The 18008-nt window shown below is 37.6% G+C and overlaps 2 protein-coding genes across 8 annotated transcripts; one reads left to right on the plus strand and one right to left on the minus strand.

Annotated features, from left to right (window-relative positions):
- Positions 1-10355: 10355 nt before the first annotated feature.
- LOC108368047 (type 1 phosphatidylinositol 4,5-bisphosphate 4-phosphatase) lies at positions 10356-14001 on the plus strand. 7 transcript variants are annotated; one of them, XM_017622788.1, is made up of 7 exons: positions 10356-10482; positions 11099-11235; positions 11307-11481; positions 12858-13036; positions 13105-13314; positions 13390-13554; positions 13631-13844. In XM_017622788.1, the coding sequence occupies exons 3-7, from the start codon at positions 11334-11336 to the stop codon at positions 13745-13747; spliced, it is 819 nt and encodes a 272-aa protein (XP_017478277.1). In that variant the 5' UTR covers positions 10356-10482; positions 11099-11235; positions 11307-11333; the 3' UTR covers positions 13748-13844. The 7 variants fall into 7 exon arrangements, with proteins under 7 accessions (XP_017478277.1, XP_017478282.1, XP_017478281.1 ...); XM_017622793.1 differs by having other exon boundaries at positions 10358-10482; positions 11294-11481; positions 13631-14001; XM_017622792.1 differs by lacking the exon at positions 10356-10482 and adding an exon at positions 10545-10669 and having other exon boundaries at positions 11294-11481.
- A 572-nt stretch (positions 14002-14573) lies between these two features.
- Positions 14574-16163, minus strand: LOC108368048 (uncharacterized). Its single transcript, XM_017622795.1, has 2 exons — positions 15772-16163; positions 14574-15710 (listed from the first exon to the last, which is right to left on the minus strand). The coding sequence occupies exons 1-2, from the start codon at positions 15981-15983 to the stop codon at positions 15566-15568; spliced, it is 357 nt and encodes a 118-aa protein (XP_017478284.1). The 5' UTR covers positions 15984-16163; the 3' UTR covers positions 14574-15565.
- Between the last annotated feature and the right edge of the window lie 1845 nt (positions 16164-18008).

Below are 18008 nucleotides of genomic sequence, written 5' to 3' on the forward strand. Positions count from 1 at the left end.
ATTGCCAGCAGGAACCAAGACACGCTTCCTCGCCAGTTGAAGAGTTGCAAGGATTAGTAACAAAAATTTAGAACAGGNTCGTTAAAAATTGTGTTTGCACCAAAATGCCAAAACTGTAATACAGCATTGCCAGCAGGAACCAAGACACGCTTCCTCGCCAGTTGAAGAGTTGCAAGGATTAGTAACAAAAATTTAGAACAGGTAATAGCACTACAAAAATAAAAATTTCCAAGTATTTTGGTTTTACGGCATGAGTTGAAAAACTCTGAGGAACACCTAAGGAATACTGACCTTTAAGCTAGAGTAAAACAAAACAGTGAGCGTGGACCGCCCCCTTTTCCGGATTTTAACCTTGAACGAAAGACACAAGATCACGCGGGAAGGAAAGAACGAAAAAAGTTATTTTCTAGCTGCCGAAATCTCGACGTCATCTTTGTTGTAAGAAGTAAACAACGAAGAGAACGGAGAAAACCGCGAAATAGTTGAACGCATGAAAAATCATTTTTATTATGCAAATTCTTCTAAAAATCATGCCGTTGTGTTAAATTATTCTTTATCTTATGTGTACACACGTTGTCACAAGCGAAAATTAAGAAAGTTGCAGTAAAAAGCCACCACCAAATTGTAAACAACGAAGAAATGTAAGCAAACGGCTAATGTCAAAATCGTTCAACTTTTTTCCTTAATGCGATTCTAACGGGCTACTCTCCTGCCCGTGTGATCTTGTCTTTTTGGTTCATGGATTTTAACGGCATATTTTTTTTGGTGCAAATTGACAGGGGCGGCGATGGGGGGCGGCGGGAGGTGGTTTAACGTGGAATTTTCAACATTTTCTTGTATTTCGAAAAGTAATGAACCGATTTTCTAAATATGGACACAGTTGGAAAGGTGATTGAAGGGCCTTTCATTTGATATATATATCTATGTATATACTGTATATACATTGCGAGAAAAGGTAAAAAACGAAATTATGGACATTTTTTGATAAAAATGTATGTTTTTCTTTAAAAAATACTTAATTAACTATATCAACAGATATGTTTATCAGAAAGAACACAAAAATACCGTTAACTTGATATATTACTTGTAGTAAAAAATTCTTGTGGACATCATATTTGACTAAATATATATAAAAAAATAGTTTTATATGAAAAAGGAAAAGGACCGCAGGCGAAAATTTGGAATAAAAAATCGCGCGATAGAAAATCTTACTCTCTTTAGTTTTTACAAAAATTTAATTAAAATTAAAATTAAAATTAAAAAAATACTAAAGAAATATATACAAATCATTTTTTTAATCACCTTATTTATTATAAGATTGAATTGTAGAATTAAATGGTAATTAATTAATACGCTATCCACAGTATTTTTGCGTAGAATTCCTTTTTGCGTAGGCGGTCTTTGGCCTTAGGGATTATAACCCTCACTACGCAGAATTCTTCTTTCTGTGTTGTCAAATAAAAGGGGCGGAACACCTTTTGCAGAGAACACCTTTTTGCGTAGGCGGCCTTCAGCCGCGCTTAGGGATTATAACCCTCACAACGTAGAATTCTCCTTTCTGTGTTGTCAAAGAAAAGGGACAGAACACCTTTTGCAGAGAAAACCTTTCTGCGTAGGCTTCCTGCGCTTAGGGATTATAACCCTCACAACGTAGAATTCTCCTTTCTGTGTTGTCAAAGAAAAGGGACAGAACACCTTTTGCAGAGAAAACCTTTCTGCGTAGGCTTCCTGCGCTTAGGGATTATAACCCTCACAACGTATAATTCTCCTTTCTGTGTTGCCAAAGAAAAGGGGCAGAATACCTTTTGCAGAGAACACCTTTTTGCGTAGGCGGCCTTCGGCCGCGCTTAGGGATTATAACTCTCAATATATTGAATTCTTCTTTCTGAACACCTTTTGCAGAGAACATATAACATTAATACAGTTTTATTATTGCACTGCTGGCAGTTGTACATAAACCTAACTATATAAAATTATACGCCAAATTAAAGGTCTTTCCGATAAACATATTTGTTAATATAGTTAATTACGTATTTTTTTACGAAAGCGATCATAGTGCAAGCTAAGATAGCTCGTGGCCCAAACCGAATCCTTCCCTGTGAGAGAACAGTCCTAGTAGCGTTGGATCTGTCAAAGGCGTTTGATACCATCAGCCACTCCACTCTACTAGAAGATATTGAGACTTCCTCTCCCCCACGAAGAGGTGCCGTGAGTTGTGTGGCGACTCTCCGCATGCCGGGCATTAGTTGGGCACTTCTTCGTTTATTCTGCCGGTGTATGAGTTTAGCCTGCTGTAATAGCCAGAGAGAAGTTGGGCTATAGTGGCGCGGGTCTCCCGAGGCAGACAAAGTTCTGTCCCGCCCACGTCGGGTAGTTGTGTGCCCAGAACAGCATTCACAGGTCAAGAGCCTACATAACTCGAGACCGACTCCCAGTGAATGCCGTTAAGGGCCTGTCGGAATGCAGTTGGTCCAGAGGTTATTTTATGAACATCTGGACTTCGTCCGACAGTTCGTAGAGGTGCTTCCTGCCGTGCCTTGGCGAGGGCTCTTCTGCAAGCAGTTGTCTATTTGGGTGACCAAGTCTGTGGTTCCCCAATAGAAACTGCTTGGAAAGCATGGTGTTGTGCTCCGTTATGGGCAACATCTGGGCCTCGCCGTGTAGATGGTGTTAAGGCAACATCAAAAGGCAACCAGTCAGTGTCCGAAGTGCCGTGTTCTGGTAGGTCTGTAGCTTCATCCACTGCATCCTGCTAGTCCCCGGCGACCATACGGGTGTTGCATAGTTTAGAACCGGCCGGCCAATTGCTTTATATGTTCCCAACAACGTTTCTTTGTCTTTGCCCCAAGTGCTGCCGGCCAGCGACTTGAGGACATTGTTGCGGATCCGCACTCTGTTGACAATTGTGATTGTGTGCGCCGAGAAGGAGAGCAGAATGTTGAAGGTTTCTCCGGGGATCTTCGAGTTCTTCACCGTCGGTATTGGTTCGCCACCGACGTGAATACCCATTTGTAGTCTGACCTCCTTCGTCCAGATGGTGAATAAGGATGCCGGGGATTTTGTAGAGGAGAGGGTAAAGGTCCTTGCAATGAAGAAGCGAGAAAGCTCTGCGAGATAATCGTTTTTTTCGAGCACAAGTCATCAATTTCATTCCCAGACGCCATTATCGAGCAGTCGTCAACATAAGAGACAATAGTGACTCTATATGGTGGTTGAGGGAGCTTTGAAATGTAATAATTAAACAGTAGCGGGGATAGGACACCATCCTCTGGTACTCCCTGTTTAATTCTTCTCGATTTGCTGGTTTTGTCTCTAAATTTACTGACGAATGTCGACCACGCGTGGTTAAGGCCACAAGTTATCTGAGTGTTTATGGCGTTAAGTGCTGTTGTTGGGCTGTGCACTTTACGTGACCCATTCTGATGCTTCGCTGGGGTCAGGTGTTTTGTGTAATGCAGGAGTAGAAGGGCCTCTAGTGTCTTCGCTACCGGGGAAAGGAGGGTTGTCGGACGATAAGACTCTCCTTTATTGGACGGTTTCCCCAGTTTAAGCAGTGGGACCACTCTCTCTATTTTCCATATGTCTGGAATGATAAGAGTGACCATAGACAGGTTGAAGACCTTGGTTAAATATTCCACTCTCGCAGGACCCAAATTTTTCAGCATCAACATGCAAATTTCCATTGGGTGAAATGGCTTTGGAGGAAAACAAGAGGCGCACTTGGTGTTGACAGTTTATGCATCCGTCTGGTCACTCGAAGTTTGGGTTTATCCGCCGGAGAATGCATTATGAACTGTCAGCTAAAATAAATCGCGTACCCCTCCAGGTCCGACGAAGCGCGATCACCAAAAGATATTTCGACACTGTCATCACTCTTCGTCGGATTGGGCCATGACTCCACTGTAGACCAAAGCTTGCTCACACCAGAGGCGAAGTTGCAGGTCTTCGGATGCTCTTCGTACTTCTTCCACTTTACTCGGCCTGACGAAGGTTGTCACGCTCATCACCTAGGCAGCCGCTTCGGCAGGAAAATTCGGACGGGGATCCGAAATGCATCCTACCGGAATGAAGCGGGCTGCAGCAGCAGCGACAACCCTGCGGAATTTACATTCACCTACGTGAACGTCGGTTGGTGTGGGTAGGGCAGTGAAGGCGCTTTCAGTAACATCCGCGAAGCCTTTCCAATTAGCTTGGGAGAAGTTGGTATAGATTCGGTGATCCGCGGAAGCAAAGTTGGCAGGTTTATCAATAGAGATGACTATGGGCAGATGGTCTGATGATGGGGTCAGTATAGGTCGCCATGATATGCTGTTTATCAGACCATCGCTGACAATTGTTAGGTCCGGCGAGCTGCAGTAGCTATCCGTAATCCTGGTGGGTGCGTCGTCGTTCATTGTGCAGAATATCAAACCGTCTNTAGCTTGGGAGAAGTTGGTATAGATTCGGTGATCCGCGGAAGCAAAGTTGGCAGGTTTATCAATAGAGATGACTATGGGCAGATGGTCTGATGATGGGGTCAGTATAGGTCGCCATGATATGCTGTTTATCAGACCATCGCTGACAATTGTTAGGTCCGGCGAGCTGCAGTAGCTATCCGTAATCCTGGTGGGTGCGTCGTCGTTCATTGTGCAGAATATCAAACCGTCTATCTGCTCAGCCAAGTGTGTTCCCCTACGATTATTCGACAGGCTTGAATGCCAAAGATCATGGTGCGCGTTAACGTCACCAACAACCATACGGTTTTCACCTCTGTGGGCAGCTAGGTGGTGCCGGGTAGCTGGTGACAGAGGGTATATATACGTTAAATATTTCGAGCTCGACATCGCCTGACCGGATAGTAATACCCGGGCATTCTAGGATGGTATGCCTGCGGTCGGTGTGTGCTTCGATAAGACGATACTGCACGGTGTTGTGCGTGATAACCGCTAGGCCACCACCACATTGTATCCGGCCCAATTCAACAGAGTCGAATTGCTGTGCAGCTTCGTCTCTTGGACCGCAGTTATTAATATTCCATGCCGGCCCATGAAGACGGTTATCTCCTCGATCTTGCTCTGAAGTCCGTTACAGTTGACATGTACCACCCGTGTGTGCCTTTCGAGACCAATTGTGATGCGGGGTATTAGTGAGTTGTGTTGCCTGGCGGCTCGAGAAGGTTTTACCCGACCAAGGGCTTTTGTTTCGGCGACCTAACCCGGATTGCATACAAACTTCACCTCGGTCAGGTGCAACGCCTGTGAAGGGTGGAGTCATCTCCGCACCTGCTCGGGCCTAGCAGCACAACACCAACGCACCATCACCACATCATGACACAACAATAGACACACATACGAACACTACAAACCCTACACACTGCGGCCGGCAACTCCTAGCCCCTCCGACAATCTGATCGGTTTGTCGGTCCGGAATATACCGTAACGTGACATCAGTCAAGTGCAACTCTTGCTTTGGCTGGTGCCACTTTAGGGCGGGATTGGACGAGTGACTACGTGGACTCCTGCTGAGCTGGCCAGTCGCAAACTTCCCCCGCAACACCGCCCACCACCACCACAAGGCAGCACCTCCGTTTGCAGTACATACACAGCTTCATATGCCTCAGGAGACTCGGACCACAATAGTCCAACTTCGCTCTGGCTACACCAACAGCTTAAACTCGTACCTGAGCATATTAGTTGCAGATGTGCCCAACGAGTGCCCGGTATGCGGAAAGACACCCTACTCAGACTCAGACTTCTCTTCGCATGCCCCTAAAACCTCACTCAACTAACGCCCATCTCCCAATGGACCAACTCGGTTGAAATGTCACTCTTCCTGGGTCTTCCGTTAGTTGAGGCTAACGACAACGATTGAGGGAATAGCCGATCTACACATGTCTAAGTAGCAGCACCAACAACAACAACAACACATTTATTGCTGAGGAAACATCAAGAAGCCCCATGAGCTACGGACTTATACGTACTAGTATTTCGACCACTTCCGTTTTTTACACACTTTTTCATTTTGCTTGTTATCAATATAGAGTCAAGAACGCTTTATGATGATGATGACTTCGATGTCTATTGTCACTCTGAGTATGAGGCGATTCGGACCATAAATGCGATTTTTTTACGTAGCTCGACCCCTGCTCCACCTATGGGGAAATCGGTTCATGCTCGACTATTTATTTATAGATTTATTGCTCTTTGGCAGCAGTCCGAGATTCTGTCGACTAAATTCTGTAATTGAAAAGCCACTGGGCATAAAGTAAAGAACATGAAAAAATAACAGATGAAGTGTATTATTAGCCAAATCTTGGAATACGAAACTAGATATTGCATGCTGTAATACCATGTCCCCACCGGAGCTAACCACGTAGTTATGGCTGTTGAGTTGGTTATCCCGATAACCCACTTCATTTAGCGTAGGTTCGCTATATCAAAATGACAGCACTTAACTATTTCACTGAGATGGTTAAAAGCTAACCAACTCGAAACCACGTCGAGAGACTGATACCACCCTGTGTTTTCCCGACATATGTGGGCCTACAAGAACAGTGATAGTCATTTGATTGATCATTTGATACTCAGTGGTGATGGAGATCTCTATCAAGTAGTTGTCTCAACTTTTTAAGAGCAATATGCAAAATGTGATGTAAACATTTGTGTACATGTGATGTTCCGTCTTCCTCCGACTTATGGCCTTATTTAGTGGTTTCTTTTTAACCAACGCAAAATTTGCAAATGTGTTAGTAACTTGCTGTCTCCACAGGCAAAAGTTTTTATCTTGATAATGTTATCAGGCAAAATTTTGCCCATGGAGACCGCATATTGCTCTTGGCAAGCAATAATTATCAGAGCTTTTATCTTGATAAATATTGCCAGCAATTTGGTACGCACAAATATTGCCGCTGATAAAATTTTTATCAGGCAATAAAAATGACAGTTGGTAGGCAGCCCTTCATTTCTCCATCAACCCTCAACGTCTATGACCACAGCCAATAGTTCAACACCAAAAATGTTAGTCACTGTCTCAGCAACAACAACAATATTCTAGCGCCTTTAATTATTTTTGTCGTCGTTGTCATAACCAAAAAAATTTTTAGTTATTACTAAATTAAAATTATTTCTATATTTATATTTATTTTGTACGCTCCTTCTAATATTCGTTAACCTATCGTTTTAATACCTTGTTCTTTTATACCTGTACAATTTGTATTTGTTCTGTTGTTCCTAAATTTTATTAGAATTTCTAAATGAAAAGTTTTTAAAATCATTAAAATAAAAATCTTCAAATTACCAACATAAATTTAAAATAAGAAAATATCATCATGATATAATGGCATGATGCTTAATGTAATTCACATTAAAAAATATAATTGTTTGTGGTGCTTTTAGAGAAAGTTTTTCAGTGCACGGCCGTGTTTTAAACTAATTTTAAACGCCCGATCTGGCTGGTTTAAACTAAGGTCAGCCAATCAAATGTCAGCCAGCTGTTCATTTTAAACTCAGTTTACTTAATCTAAGTTTAAACCGTTTTCACCAACTATGGTTAACACTAATCCCCAGTTGAACATCGTTGCCTCCGTTACTGACACAGTGTTATATGCAAGCAGTCAGTAACGTCGATAACGATATTTGATCGGAGATTAGTGTTAGGGCCGGTTGTTCAATGTCTGGTTATCACTACTTGCCGGTTAAATATCACTATCGACATTTTCGACAACATTCATATAACATGTCATCGATAAAGCAGTCGTTGTGTTTAACCTGAGCTTCTACCTCCGATTAGTGCAAATCAGACATTGAAAAACCGACTGGCAAGTTACCGGATATTTTGATTTTACAACGCTTTTATCAACTTGCAATGTTGTGTGTCCAATCACTTGCAATGTTGTGTGTCCAGTAGATTGTTTCTGTAACAATTCTCTACCAAGGCGAATTGAGATATGAATCCGCCGCCCTGTTCTCTACTGCTAAAGAGTAGGAGAGAATGACGTATATTCTCTACCAGTACAGAAATAATCGGTAGAGAAAAGTTACAGAAACGAGCTACAGACCACCATTTATACTATAAATGTAGCAAAGCTATTTATGGCAAATACTAGATATCAAACTAGTCCAGATATCAACCTCGTTGTAGGCATCATATCAAAGAGATACAGTTTGAAGACTCTAGATGTCGCCCCGCGAGAAGAAGTTAAATATTGCGCCTAAATACATGCACTTTTACATACGCTACAGCGGAAATGGACGACACGCCATTTTTTTTTTATAAAATTAACTGCTCTTCTATGTATGTATGTACATATGGATGTTTATAATAAACGTGAGCAAACAACATATTGCCTGCATTACTTGCGTTTTTTTACTCATTTCCAGTAAAATCCAGTAAAAGTTTTTACGAATTTTCATGTTTTGGCGTTTTCGTACGCAGAAACTTGCAAAGTAGGGGGAATTGAGAGAGCGAAAAATGGCAGTTGAAGTTGCAAGTTTTTACTGGATTTTACTGGCTAAACTTTTAGTTGTAAGAATTTGCCAGTACGAAAAACAGTTGATCGCATGTTGCTGGATGAAATTTAAACTAATAAGGAAACTGTTTGTGGGTTTTTATTGTTGAAGTTCACAAAATAAACCTATTTAAATACAAAATATATTGTTTTGTTAGGAATTTGCTGCGAATAAACAACCAATTTATCAGCTGTTCATGAAACTTGCAAATTATTACTGGAAAAGCGTTCACGTACTTTTTTGCAAATTTTTTCTATGAGAGCGAATTCTTAGAAATAAAGTTACTGGATAGTTGCTGGCAAGTTACTGGATAATTTATAAAAAAAACACAACTATTGTCTTCTGTTCTCTTTCACTGCAAGTTGAATTTTTTTAATATCTATTGCAAAATTTTATACAGACGAGACTCAAAAGTAGAAAACAAATAAAATAAAAAAACTTTTTAATAAAAAACTCTTTATAAATGGACTAAAAATTAGAAAATAATATTTCTCAGTTCCATAGAATTTGTTTTGATAACGTTTGGTTTTGAAATTTTAGCAAAAGTCATTATAAACCATTTATGATATTGAAAATGATATGAAGGGTAATATACTTATGTATGGATGTGGATATATGAATAACGACTGCTTAAAGTCGATCTCAAATTTGTACTTTCTCTGTAGAAATTTTAGGTCTATGTTATTTAGTTTGACCATTGCCAATTAAATCTAATGCTTTGTATCAAGAATGATAGAATGCAAGATTGCCCCTATCAGAGAGGATTTTTGAGAATAACTTTTGTGCGACAACACACTGGTGCAATTGCGAGAGAGAAATGCCAAAACGTGGACAAGAATGGAAGAAGAAGAAAAAATGTTGCAAATAAAACGTAAACAAGTCAAATTCACTGAAAGATAAATAGCGGTACCGTGATTGACGCAACCTCTATTTCTGTCAATCGTGGCTTTGTATTGCATGCGCTCCACGTTTTTCGTTTTCAATCTCATAAGGCCCATTCTTTTGCAACCGAGCTACAAAAGCAAACTCGGCTATTTATCCGAGTTCAGCCAGGTCGGTTAAAACATACGCGACCATAAATAAAATTATGTAAAATATTTTTCCTTCTCAATCAAGTGCGGGCAAGAAATATCGTTTTTAAAGCAAATATTGATATGAAATATTAATTTATCTCGATGTTAGTATGTTAATTTAGTGGCCCAAGCATTCGCTGCCATGCGTTCATTGTAGCAAGCATACTTTTAACGTGCGTTCTGTCAAACCAACGCCAACGCCAAAGCCAACGCGAAAGTTCTATGTGGACCGGCCTTGAGAAATATTATTTTTTAATTTTTAAAGTGAAAGTAAATACCATCCATTGCGTCGCCGTCACCGTCACCGTCAGCATCACCATCAAAGGTGCTTATGCGTCAAGTTGCACACTATCCGTTTGACGTTGCGTTCGAAAAATCATAAACTCGCTTGTAATCTTTGCAAAATTTGAGTTTTACTTTAGCAGTTCTTCTTTTAGGTTTGCCTCCGTCATTTTTTTTTTTTAATTTCGTTTTTCCATACTTCTAAAAATTTTTACAAACTGAAAAAAATACGATCAAATATGTAAACAAAACATTGAATAGTTGTCACCTGACGCAAATGCATAAGGAAAGTTGAAAGTTGAGCTAATTTGTGCGTCACGGACTCCATCAGCTTTGTACATGTAACTTACTTCATACAAATAAACCGATTCAACTTTTTTGACAACTGCCGGTGACGGTGACGGCGACGCAATGCAACACAACTATTTTTAGGCAGACGTCATATGGCCTTGAGTTGTGTCAACTTATGGGAATACGGGGTTGTAAATACTCTGCATAGACGCAGTTAAAAATACATCTATGTAAACACAAGACTACGTTGAATTTTTGAGCTCGTTGCATTCTCATGCAACTCTGTGCAAGTCATTTCGGTTCGTTTGGGAGGATTCCGACTAGTTCTCAAAAATACTGCGGAAAAATTGGTAAATAAGAAATTTAAGGATCTCTTAGCAACTAAATTCTAAAAATTATTCATTCAAGTGTACGAATTTGTCAAAATAAGCCGGTAGGATTGTTTATTTTGTCAAAAAACCGGATTACAAATTTCACAATTGGTGACGGGAATGGAGAAATAGGGAATTAAAAAACATTTTGACAAACAAAGGAAAGGTAAACCGAGAAGACGAGAAGTGACAAAGATACGAAGGAAAAACAACAACAGCAATGAGCACAGTTTCCATTGCAAAAAAAAATTATGTGCAGCAAATAATAAATGAAGGGAAATTGAAATCGGCATAGGTAGGCGGTCGTCGATGCAAGTAGTTAGATCATGTATAGGAATAGGAGTAAGAAGGGTGGCCAGTTATGAATTGAACGGCGCAGTTAAAAGGGAACCTTTGTAAGGAAAAGGGAGGCACTACGAACCACCGTCTTTGCCGCTATGACGAATTTGTATAGTCCTTATATATTTGTATCCAATGATTATGAGATACTACGAATAAGTCGCCAATATAATCATTATAACGTTGCAATTCATTTGTTAAAACTACGTCTAAAGAGAAATTAACATAAGTAAAAACATTTCCTTATATTTTGCAGTTACGGAAGTAATCAGTTTCCAACAAGAAGCGCACGCGGTTGAATAGAAACAGCCAAAATATTTGCTGTGAATCAACCAGACCGACCCCAACAACCAGCTGAGGGATCTATTGTAGAACAGAGCAATAAAGTGATTGGTAAATTCGATTACAATAATTGTGATATATGTTTGAAATTGCCTGTGATTTTATTTAGTTTTTCTGTGCAGCGTATCTATTCAGTGCTGTGGTTTATTATGGCTGATCCGGAGAAACAGAGCCTCATTAACAATGAAGAAACCAATAATACGTATACCACCACCTCCCAGCCAGGCGTTGGTACAGGCAGTGTAGGCGGCGGCGAAGGAGGACCAGCTATTTCCGCAGGTGCTAATTCAGCAGAAGGTACTCTATAAATTATAAAAAATCTTTTTCATGTACATATGTATGTAAGTATATATTTATGTACAAGTGTTTATCTAGTATGTAAATGTAATTCAGTTCATTAAACCCGGCACTGGCGTTAACATGCGTAGCATTAGATGCTGCACATTTCAACAAATCCCCAATGAACTGTAAATGAAGCAACCACAATGCTGTAATAGAAACCTCATAAGTGTGTATTACTACAGCTGTTAGAGGTGATAAGGGTGTGGGTGGTTTCAGATTTGTGCCTGCTTTCGTAACGACTTGAAGTTATTCGAAGTATGTTTTCTTTTCTTTCATTGTTTTGTGTACTCATACCTACATACACACTTACCCATGTATATTTATGCAGTTGTACATGCACAAAAAACCAAAGCTTCATGATGTCGCGTATTGTTGAGCCACTGATTGCATTAACAGAGGTCTGGTACATTATATTTATACCTACATAAGTACGCTAAAGTATGAGAATGCATTCCATATTTTTCAACATTATAAAATTATCAAGATTGCCAAGTTGCTTTTTGCATCTACAATGTGATGATATCCCATTCTCACATCGGGTGAGTCATACGTCATGGCCATTGTGAAGTCCAACAGTTGTTATGCGATATGTTATCAATGTATTTTGTTTATGAATACAATGTTGCTGGAAATCGTGTGTTAATGAAGGCATCAAATAATAACAAAAAAAGGAAATTCAGATTGTAACAAAAGAAGTACCCAAACAATTTTTTTAAAGACTACTGCATAGAGCGTGCTGTTTAATTGGCCCAAGGTTTAAAATAACAAATTAGGGTTAATTTAATTTGATCAAACTAATTTTAGATCTTATGATACCTATACAAATGCCATTTCATTTATTTATGTACAGCTTTTGTAGCATTAAATATAAACTACGTAAATCGATTTTTCCTGAGAAACTTGGAACTCATGCGGTGGGCCATAAGAAACATGATACATTCATCTGTTAACATAAGCCTCATGTACAAAACTTAAATTATATTTGTGTACTATAGTACGCAATTTAAAAGAAACCGCTTTGAAGATGGAAAACTTAAAGCAATAGTCAGCATTGACATAGATCTCTATCTCTTTTACCAAAGTAATGTATGTATGTACTAAGCTTTCAATGAAGGAAATTTATTCATATGAAGACAACTATCAGATAGACGCACACACAGTCATATTAATATGCATTTGCGGTTTTGAACTGTTTCACTATTCAGTTTTCAAATTACATTCCATTCGATTCATCTACCATGTATTTGTTCTACAGGAAAGGTTAAACATTTTTCGTTTTCCTAAAGGTCGTAATAAATTGGTGTAACAGAAATTTGCTGTTCTTTTTTTAGGCGGCGTTTCTCAAGCAAATGTACCATTTGTGGGTCCCGATGAAGTGCCACCACCGTATCAGGCCAACACTGGCACCGGTGTACCAATGGTTACATGTCGCGTGTGCCAAAATATGATCGATATCACAACAAAACGAGATCAGCACGTAGTGAAATGCAGTCATTGCAATGAGGCAACGGTAAGGATTTGAAAGCACAATTCCTCAAGCAGTTAAATTAGCATTCAATTTTAAATTTCTATGTTTAGCCAATACGCAACGCTCCTCCAGGCAAGAAGTACGTGCGTTGCCCATGCAACTGTCTGTTGATTTGCAAGAGTTCATCGCAGCGCATTGCTTGTCCTCGGCCAAATTGTAAGCGCATTATTAATTTAGCACCAAGTCCGGTTACGCCACCCGTACCGGCCATGCCGGGCATGTGTCGTGTTACTTGCGGTCACTGTTCAGATACATTTCTGGTATGCACCATAGCTAAAGTGTTCTTTTTATTGTTTGTAAATGTGATTCTTGAAAAAGTAAATTTTTTTTTGCAGTTTAACACATTTCACAATGCTCTAGCGCGTTGTCCCCATTGCAGGAAAGTGTCATCTGTTGGCTCGCGCTTTGCTTGCGGACGCGGTATGTTGTTCGCTGTACTTGGAATGTTGTTTTTCATTGCGGGCATTGGTATTACTGTTGGCACATACAAATACGCACAGGTATAGAATTTTTGCCTTCCATATGCATATTTGGATATTTTGTTTTAACTCATGCATTTCGTTTGGTGTTTTACAGGATCACGGTGGTATTATAATTGCTTATGTTGGCCTCTTTCTGATCGCAGCCTTTTTATTAGCACGTTCGGTTTACTATTTCCGTTTAAAAGTGAGCGCTATAGACGGTCCAATGTAAGGGCGAATTTAAATGTTTTTGTATCATTCCTTTTGATATTAACAAAACAATTGAAAACATAAAAAACTTATATTCATATAAACAAAGCCAGAGGGTAGTAAGCGAAAAGCAACTAAAAAGGCAGGCATAAAAGAGCAAAGAGTACTACTTTTTACACATAACATTCAAAGGAAATTTAAATTGATGCAAAATCCAAAAAAGGTACACCGTAACTTCGCAAAAGAAATATGCAATCGAACAAAGCTGTATTGTAATTGCACACGAAACTCGAGTGCGCGAATAACTACATTAAACTACAATTTGGATTAAAAATATAGACATAGTCTCAATAAAGTAAATAAGTGCTAATGCAAGTAAATGTTAGCATGAATGCTATAATTTTAAATAAAAAATAAAACAACATNAACGAAACTCGAGTGCGTGAATAACTACATTAAACTATACAATTTGGATTAAAAATATAGACATAGTCTCAATAAAGTAAATAAGTGCTAATGCATGTAAATGTTAGCATGAATGCTATAATTTTAAATAAAAAATAAAACAACATGCAAAATCTGTAAACTTTTTGTATAACAGTTTAAAAAAAATTTAATTGATTTCACTTGTTTAGCAAATATCTGGTACTGGAAGGACCAAACTGAAAATTTAGTTTACTTGAAAATCGCGCCCAAACATCGCATTAAATGCGGAAATATGCTGCACTAGTAGAAATACGGCAATCAAAAAGGTGAAGACTAATTTTTCATTTGGAAAGTACACAGTTTTACAAAGAAGCTAAACGTTTGGAAACTCAATTCACTTTAAATTGCTTTATATATATATATTTTTTTAATTTGTGATTAGTCCTTTTTGCTTACCCATTTGCTACTGTAATTGTTTTATCGTAAACTCCATATGTATATGCTTGTAATCTTTGTTTGTGAAAGTTTATGTTCTCTGGCTAATACATATTCATGCATACAACAAAGCAGTAAGCTAAGATTATTCAACTTTAAAAAAACACAAAAAAAAATGAAACGAAAATCCCCGCTTCCGTTGCAAATCATCGTAGATTTATAGTCTATCAAATATAAAACGACAAAATGTTGCTGTATGTTGACAATTTTCACGTGTAAGAAGTTGTTTCGCGGCTGGCGTAAAATGATGTTTGTTATAATTAGCTTATAATAATTTGGGTCACTCAACAATGATAAAAGAAAATATGTATTTATAAAAAATAGCAATTACGGCCTCGAATTTCTCAAACGGTTCACGCTAATGAAAATGCATTCGCCAGTGTAGAAAAAAAATAAAGGCAAGTAAACCGGAAAACAAATCTGAATTCTATAAAAAAAATCATTTAATATTTACAAATATGATTAAATGAAATATTATGGAACTTATACAATTATATTTAGATTATTACGATATACTGTAAATAAATAAAATTAAAACCAAATAAAATTGTGGTTGTCGTGTATGCAGTTGCGTAGCTTTCTAAATTTAGCCTACCTACATCGATGTTTTAAGGGCTTTCTTAATACAAAGGGTAATAATAATGGAAAATTATTGATTACTGCGAGATAGCATGCACGCTTTCACTGGAGTCCTCTCTGAGGAATTTCGCTTCTTGATCTACCTACATACAAATTTTCCTTTCATTATTGCCGTTTATTTGTAACTGTCGGACTTGAAATAGTTTAATTTATTATATATCTCTGAACTAAGAATTTTAACACTGGTATTAAAATTGTCATTAATATTGATATTTATTGTATAAAACTAGCCTAAAGTTGGGTACGTATCATCCTCAAAAATATACTGCAAACTTCTGAATCATTTCACTATAACAATTTCCAAAGTACCACCAGGAGGACCAGCTTCGAGCAGCGTTTGCTTAACATCATCAATTTTTATATCTTTGTCTTGGCAAATTAAGTTCAGAAATTCCAAAAATTCCTCGAAATCCAAACGCCATTTTCTTAAGATAAGCAATTAGAAAAAGAGTTAAATTATATCATAAAAAAATCGCTCAAAATTACTTGAATTTCATATAAGTCATGCCCGTTTCTGTCATTGTAAAAACCGTTTTTAACAGTTTCGCCTGATCCAGCCAAAAATCTATTTGTGATAAGAGTATACTCTCATGCATTTCATTATCTAAATCCAAAGCGTTGAGGTTATTGTTGGCATAAAGTATAAAGAGACTTTCGATTGTATGGTTCTTTTCTTTATTTTCATCGTCATCGGCCATGGCTCACGTACTATTAATTTTGCACTTTATGCAAAAATGTGAAAATTTCGAGGTCAAACAGAGAAATGACGAAGGATGTTTGGAATTTGAAATTTTTTTGTTTTTACTAAAGACATTTGAGATTCGATATTGGCATGGTAACCTCGTAATTTTTTGTTCTATATGTACAGTGACTGTCAATCGAAATCGTACAGTAATTTTTTTTTCATATTTTGAAAATATGTTTTATTTAAAATTTTATTAATTTTNTCGAAATCGTACAGTAATTTTTTTTCATATTTTGAAAATATGTTTTATTTAAAATTTTATTAATTTTTAATAAAAATATAGTTCTTACTAGTACAAAATCCATAAAACGGAGTTTCTAACTTTGTTACAACTAAAAAAAATCGTCAAATTTTCATCAAAATTTAACACTTTAAGTTTAGGATTTTTAGAATTTTTTGGTATTTAGTTTTATAGCCCATAAAATTTTATAATAAAGTACAAGTTAGAAACAGAGCTGTTAAATTTGCATTACGATTAGTAACCAATAATTTTTCTTACATAAACCAGCAATTAAATAATTAATTATAATTAAAAATAATAAAAAATTCATGATTAATTGTCATTAAAAAAATAATCAAAAATAATCAAATAATTAAAGATAATCCAATATTTAGAAATAGTAGAATNAAAAAAAATAATCAAATAATTAAAGATAATCCAATATTTAGAAATAGTAGAATAATGAAAATTATCAAATAACTTCTTTAATTATTTGATTACGCTGGTTTATAGCAAAAATGTTCTCCAGACGCCACTATCGGGTTATTTTTTTTCTAAGGATAGGTTTTAGAGATATTTGCAATTTACCGTTATTCAGCTTAAAGCAAAAATTGGTTCCTTTTAATCACGTATATCTTACGAACCAATTTAAAAATCTTAATATAAAATACGGCAAATGAAGGCCAATGAAATTCTCCATAAACCAGATATACATCAATTTCCGATAGAGCTTATAGTTTCTGACCAATTAATTAGTCATTCCACCTTTTCTTATTTTTTAGTAAAAAAATGAAAAAAATCAAAATTTAACAGAGAAAAATTAAAATAATAAGGGGTTCTGTGCCAAACTTTTGCATTTGTACTAAAGCCTGTTCTGTTACAAAAAAAAAAAATCAAGTTACTGATGAAGAAAATCGATGGATGAATACGAAATAATGAGTGGTCAAATGAAAATGCGCAAAGAATTTTTGTATGACATATGAGCAGAAAAGCGTGTTAGGTGTACGCGGCGTATGAGTAACATTCTTTCGTGCTCAATTTTCATACAAATAATCTTGCGCATTTTTCCATTTGGGCAAAAGGGAAAGCACGCTCCTGATGTTTCCACCAAAGAACGTAAATCTATAAGAAGAGACAATACGTTATAATTGTAACGAGTGGAAACATCAGAAGCGTGCTTTCTCTTCTGCCCAAATACATTTTGTGATTGGATGAAAAGAGAAGGCACGCTCCTGATGTTCACATTCGCTACAATTATAACGTGTTGTCTCCTCTTACAGATTTACGTTCTTTGGTGCGTAAAAACCACAATATAACCAGTGAAGCTGAAATTAGTCAAGAACGTAAACCTACCGGTACGTAAACCCGAGTCAGCTGACACGATCTGTCTTACCAGAGCGCCATGTAAATGAAATCTCAACACCGCAGAATTTTTCTATAGTTGTAGCCCGTAGCGCAGAAATCTGCGGAATTTAGATTTTTCCGTGTCAGCTGATTACTTCCTTCTATAGATGGTTGCCACTTCGTCAGTTTCGCAANGACAATACGTTATAATTGTAACGAGTGGAAACATCAGAAGCGTGCTTTCTCTTCTGCCCGAATACATTTTGTGATTGGATGAAAAGAGAAGGCACGCTCCTGATGTTCACATTCGCTACAATTATAAAGTGTTGTCTCCTCTTACAGANAACCTTCGGTGAATTTAGCGACTGCCTTCCTCGGGGCTGAATATGCTAGGGATGAAATTATTGGTACACA

Source organism: Rhagoletis zephyria, unplaced genomic scaffold (genome assembly GCF_001687245.7).
Source record: "Rhagoletis zephyria isolate East Lansing unplaced genomic scaffold, Rhagoletis_zephyria_1.1 Rzeph_scaffold_02934, whole genome shotgun sequence".
In the NCBI taxonomy this organism is placed as follows: domain Eukaryota; kingdom Metazoa; phylum Arthropoda; class Insecta; order Diptera; family Tephritidae; genus Rhagoletis; species Rhagoletis zephyria.

Coding starts and splice junctions, on each gene's coding strand:
- LOC108368047 (XM_017622788.1), top strand. CDS start 11,334: ATGGCTGATCCGGAGAAACAGAGCCTCATTAACAATGAAGAAACCAAT. Junction 11,482..12,857: donor AGGTGCTAATTCAGCAGAAG/GTACTCTATAAA, acceptor TTCTTTTTTTAG/GCGGCGTTTCTCAAGCAAAT. Junction 13,315..13,389: donor ACTGTTCAGATACATTTCTG/GTATGCACCATA, acceptor TTTTTTTTGCAG/TTTAACACATTTCACAATGC.
- LOC108368048 (XM_017622795.1), bottom strand. CDS start 15,983: ATGGCCGATGACGATGAAAATAAAGAAAAGAACCATACAATCGAAAGT. Junction 15,711..15,771: donor ATGACTTATATGAAATTCAA/GTAATTTTGAGC, acceptor GCTTATCTTAAG/AAAATGGCGTTTGGATTTCG.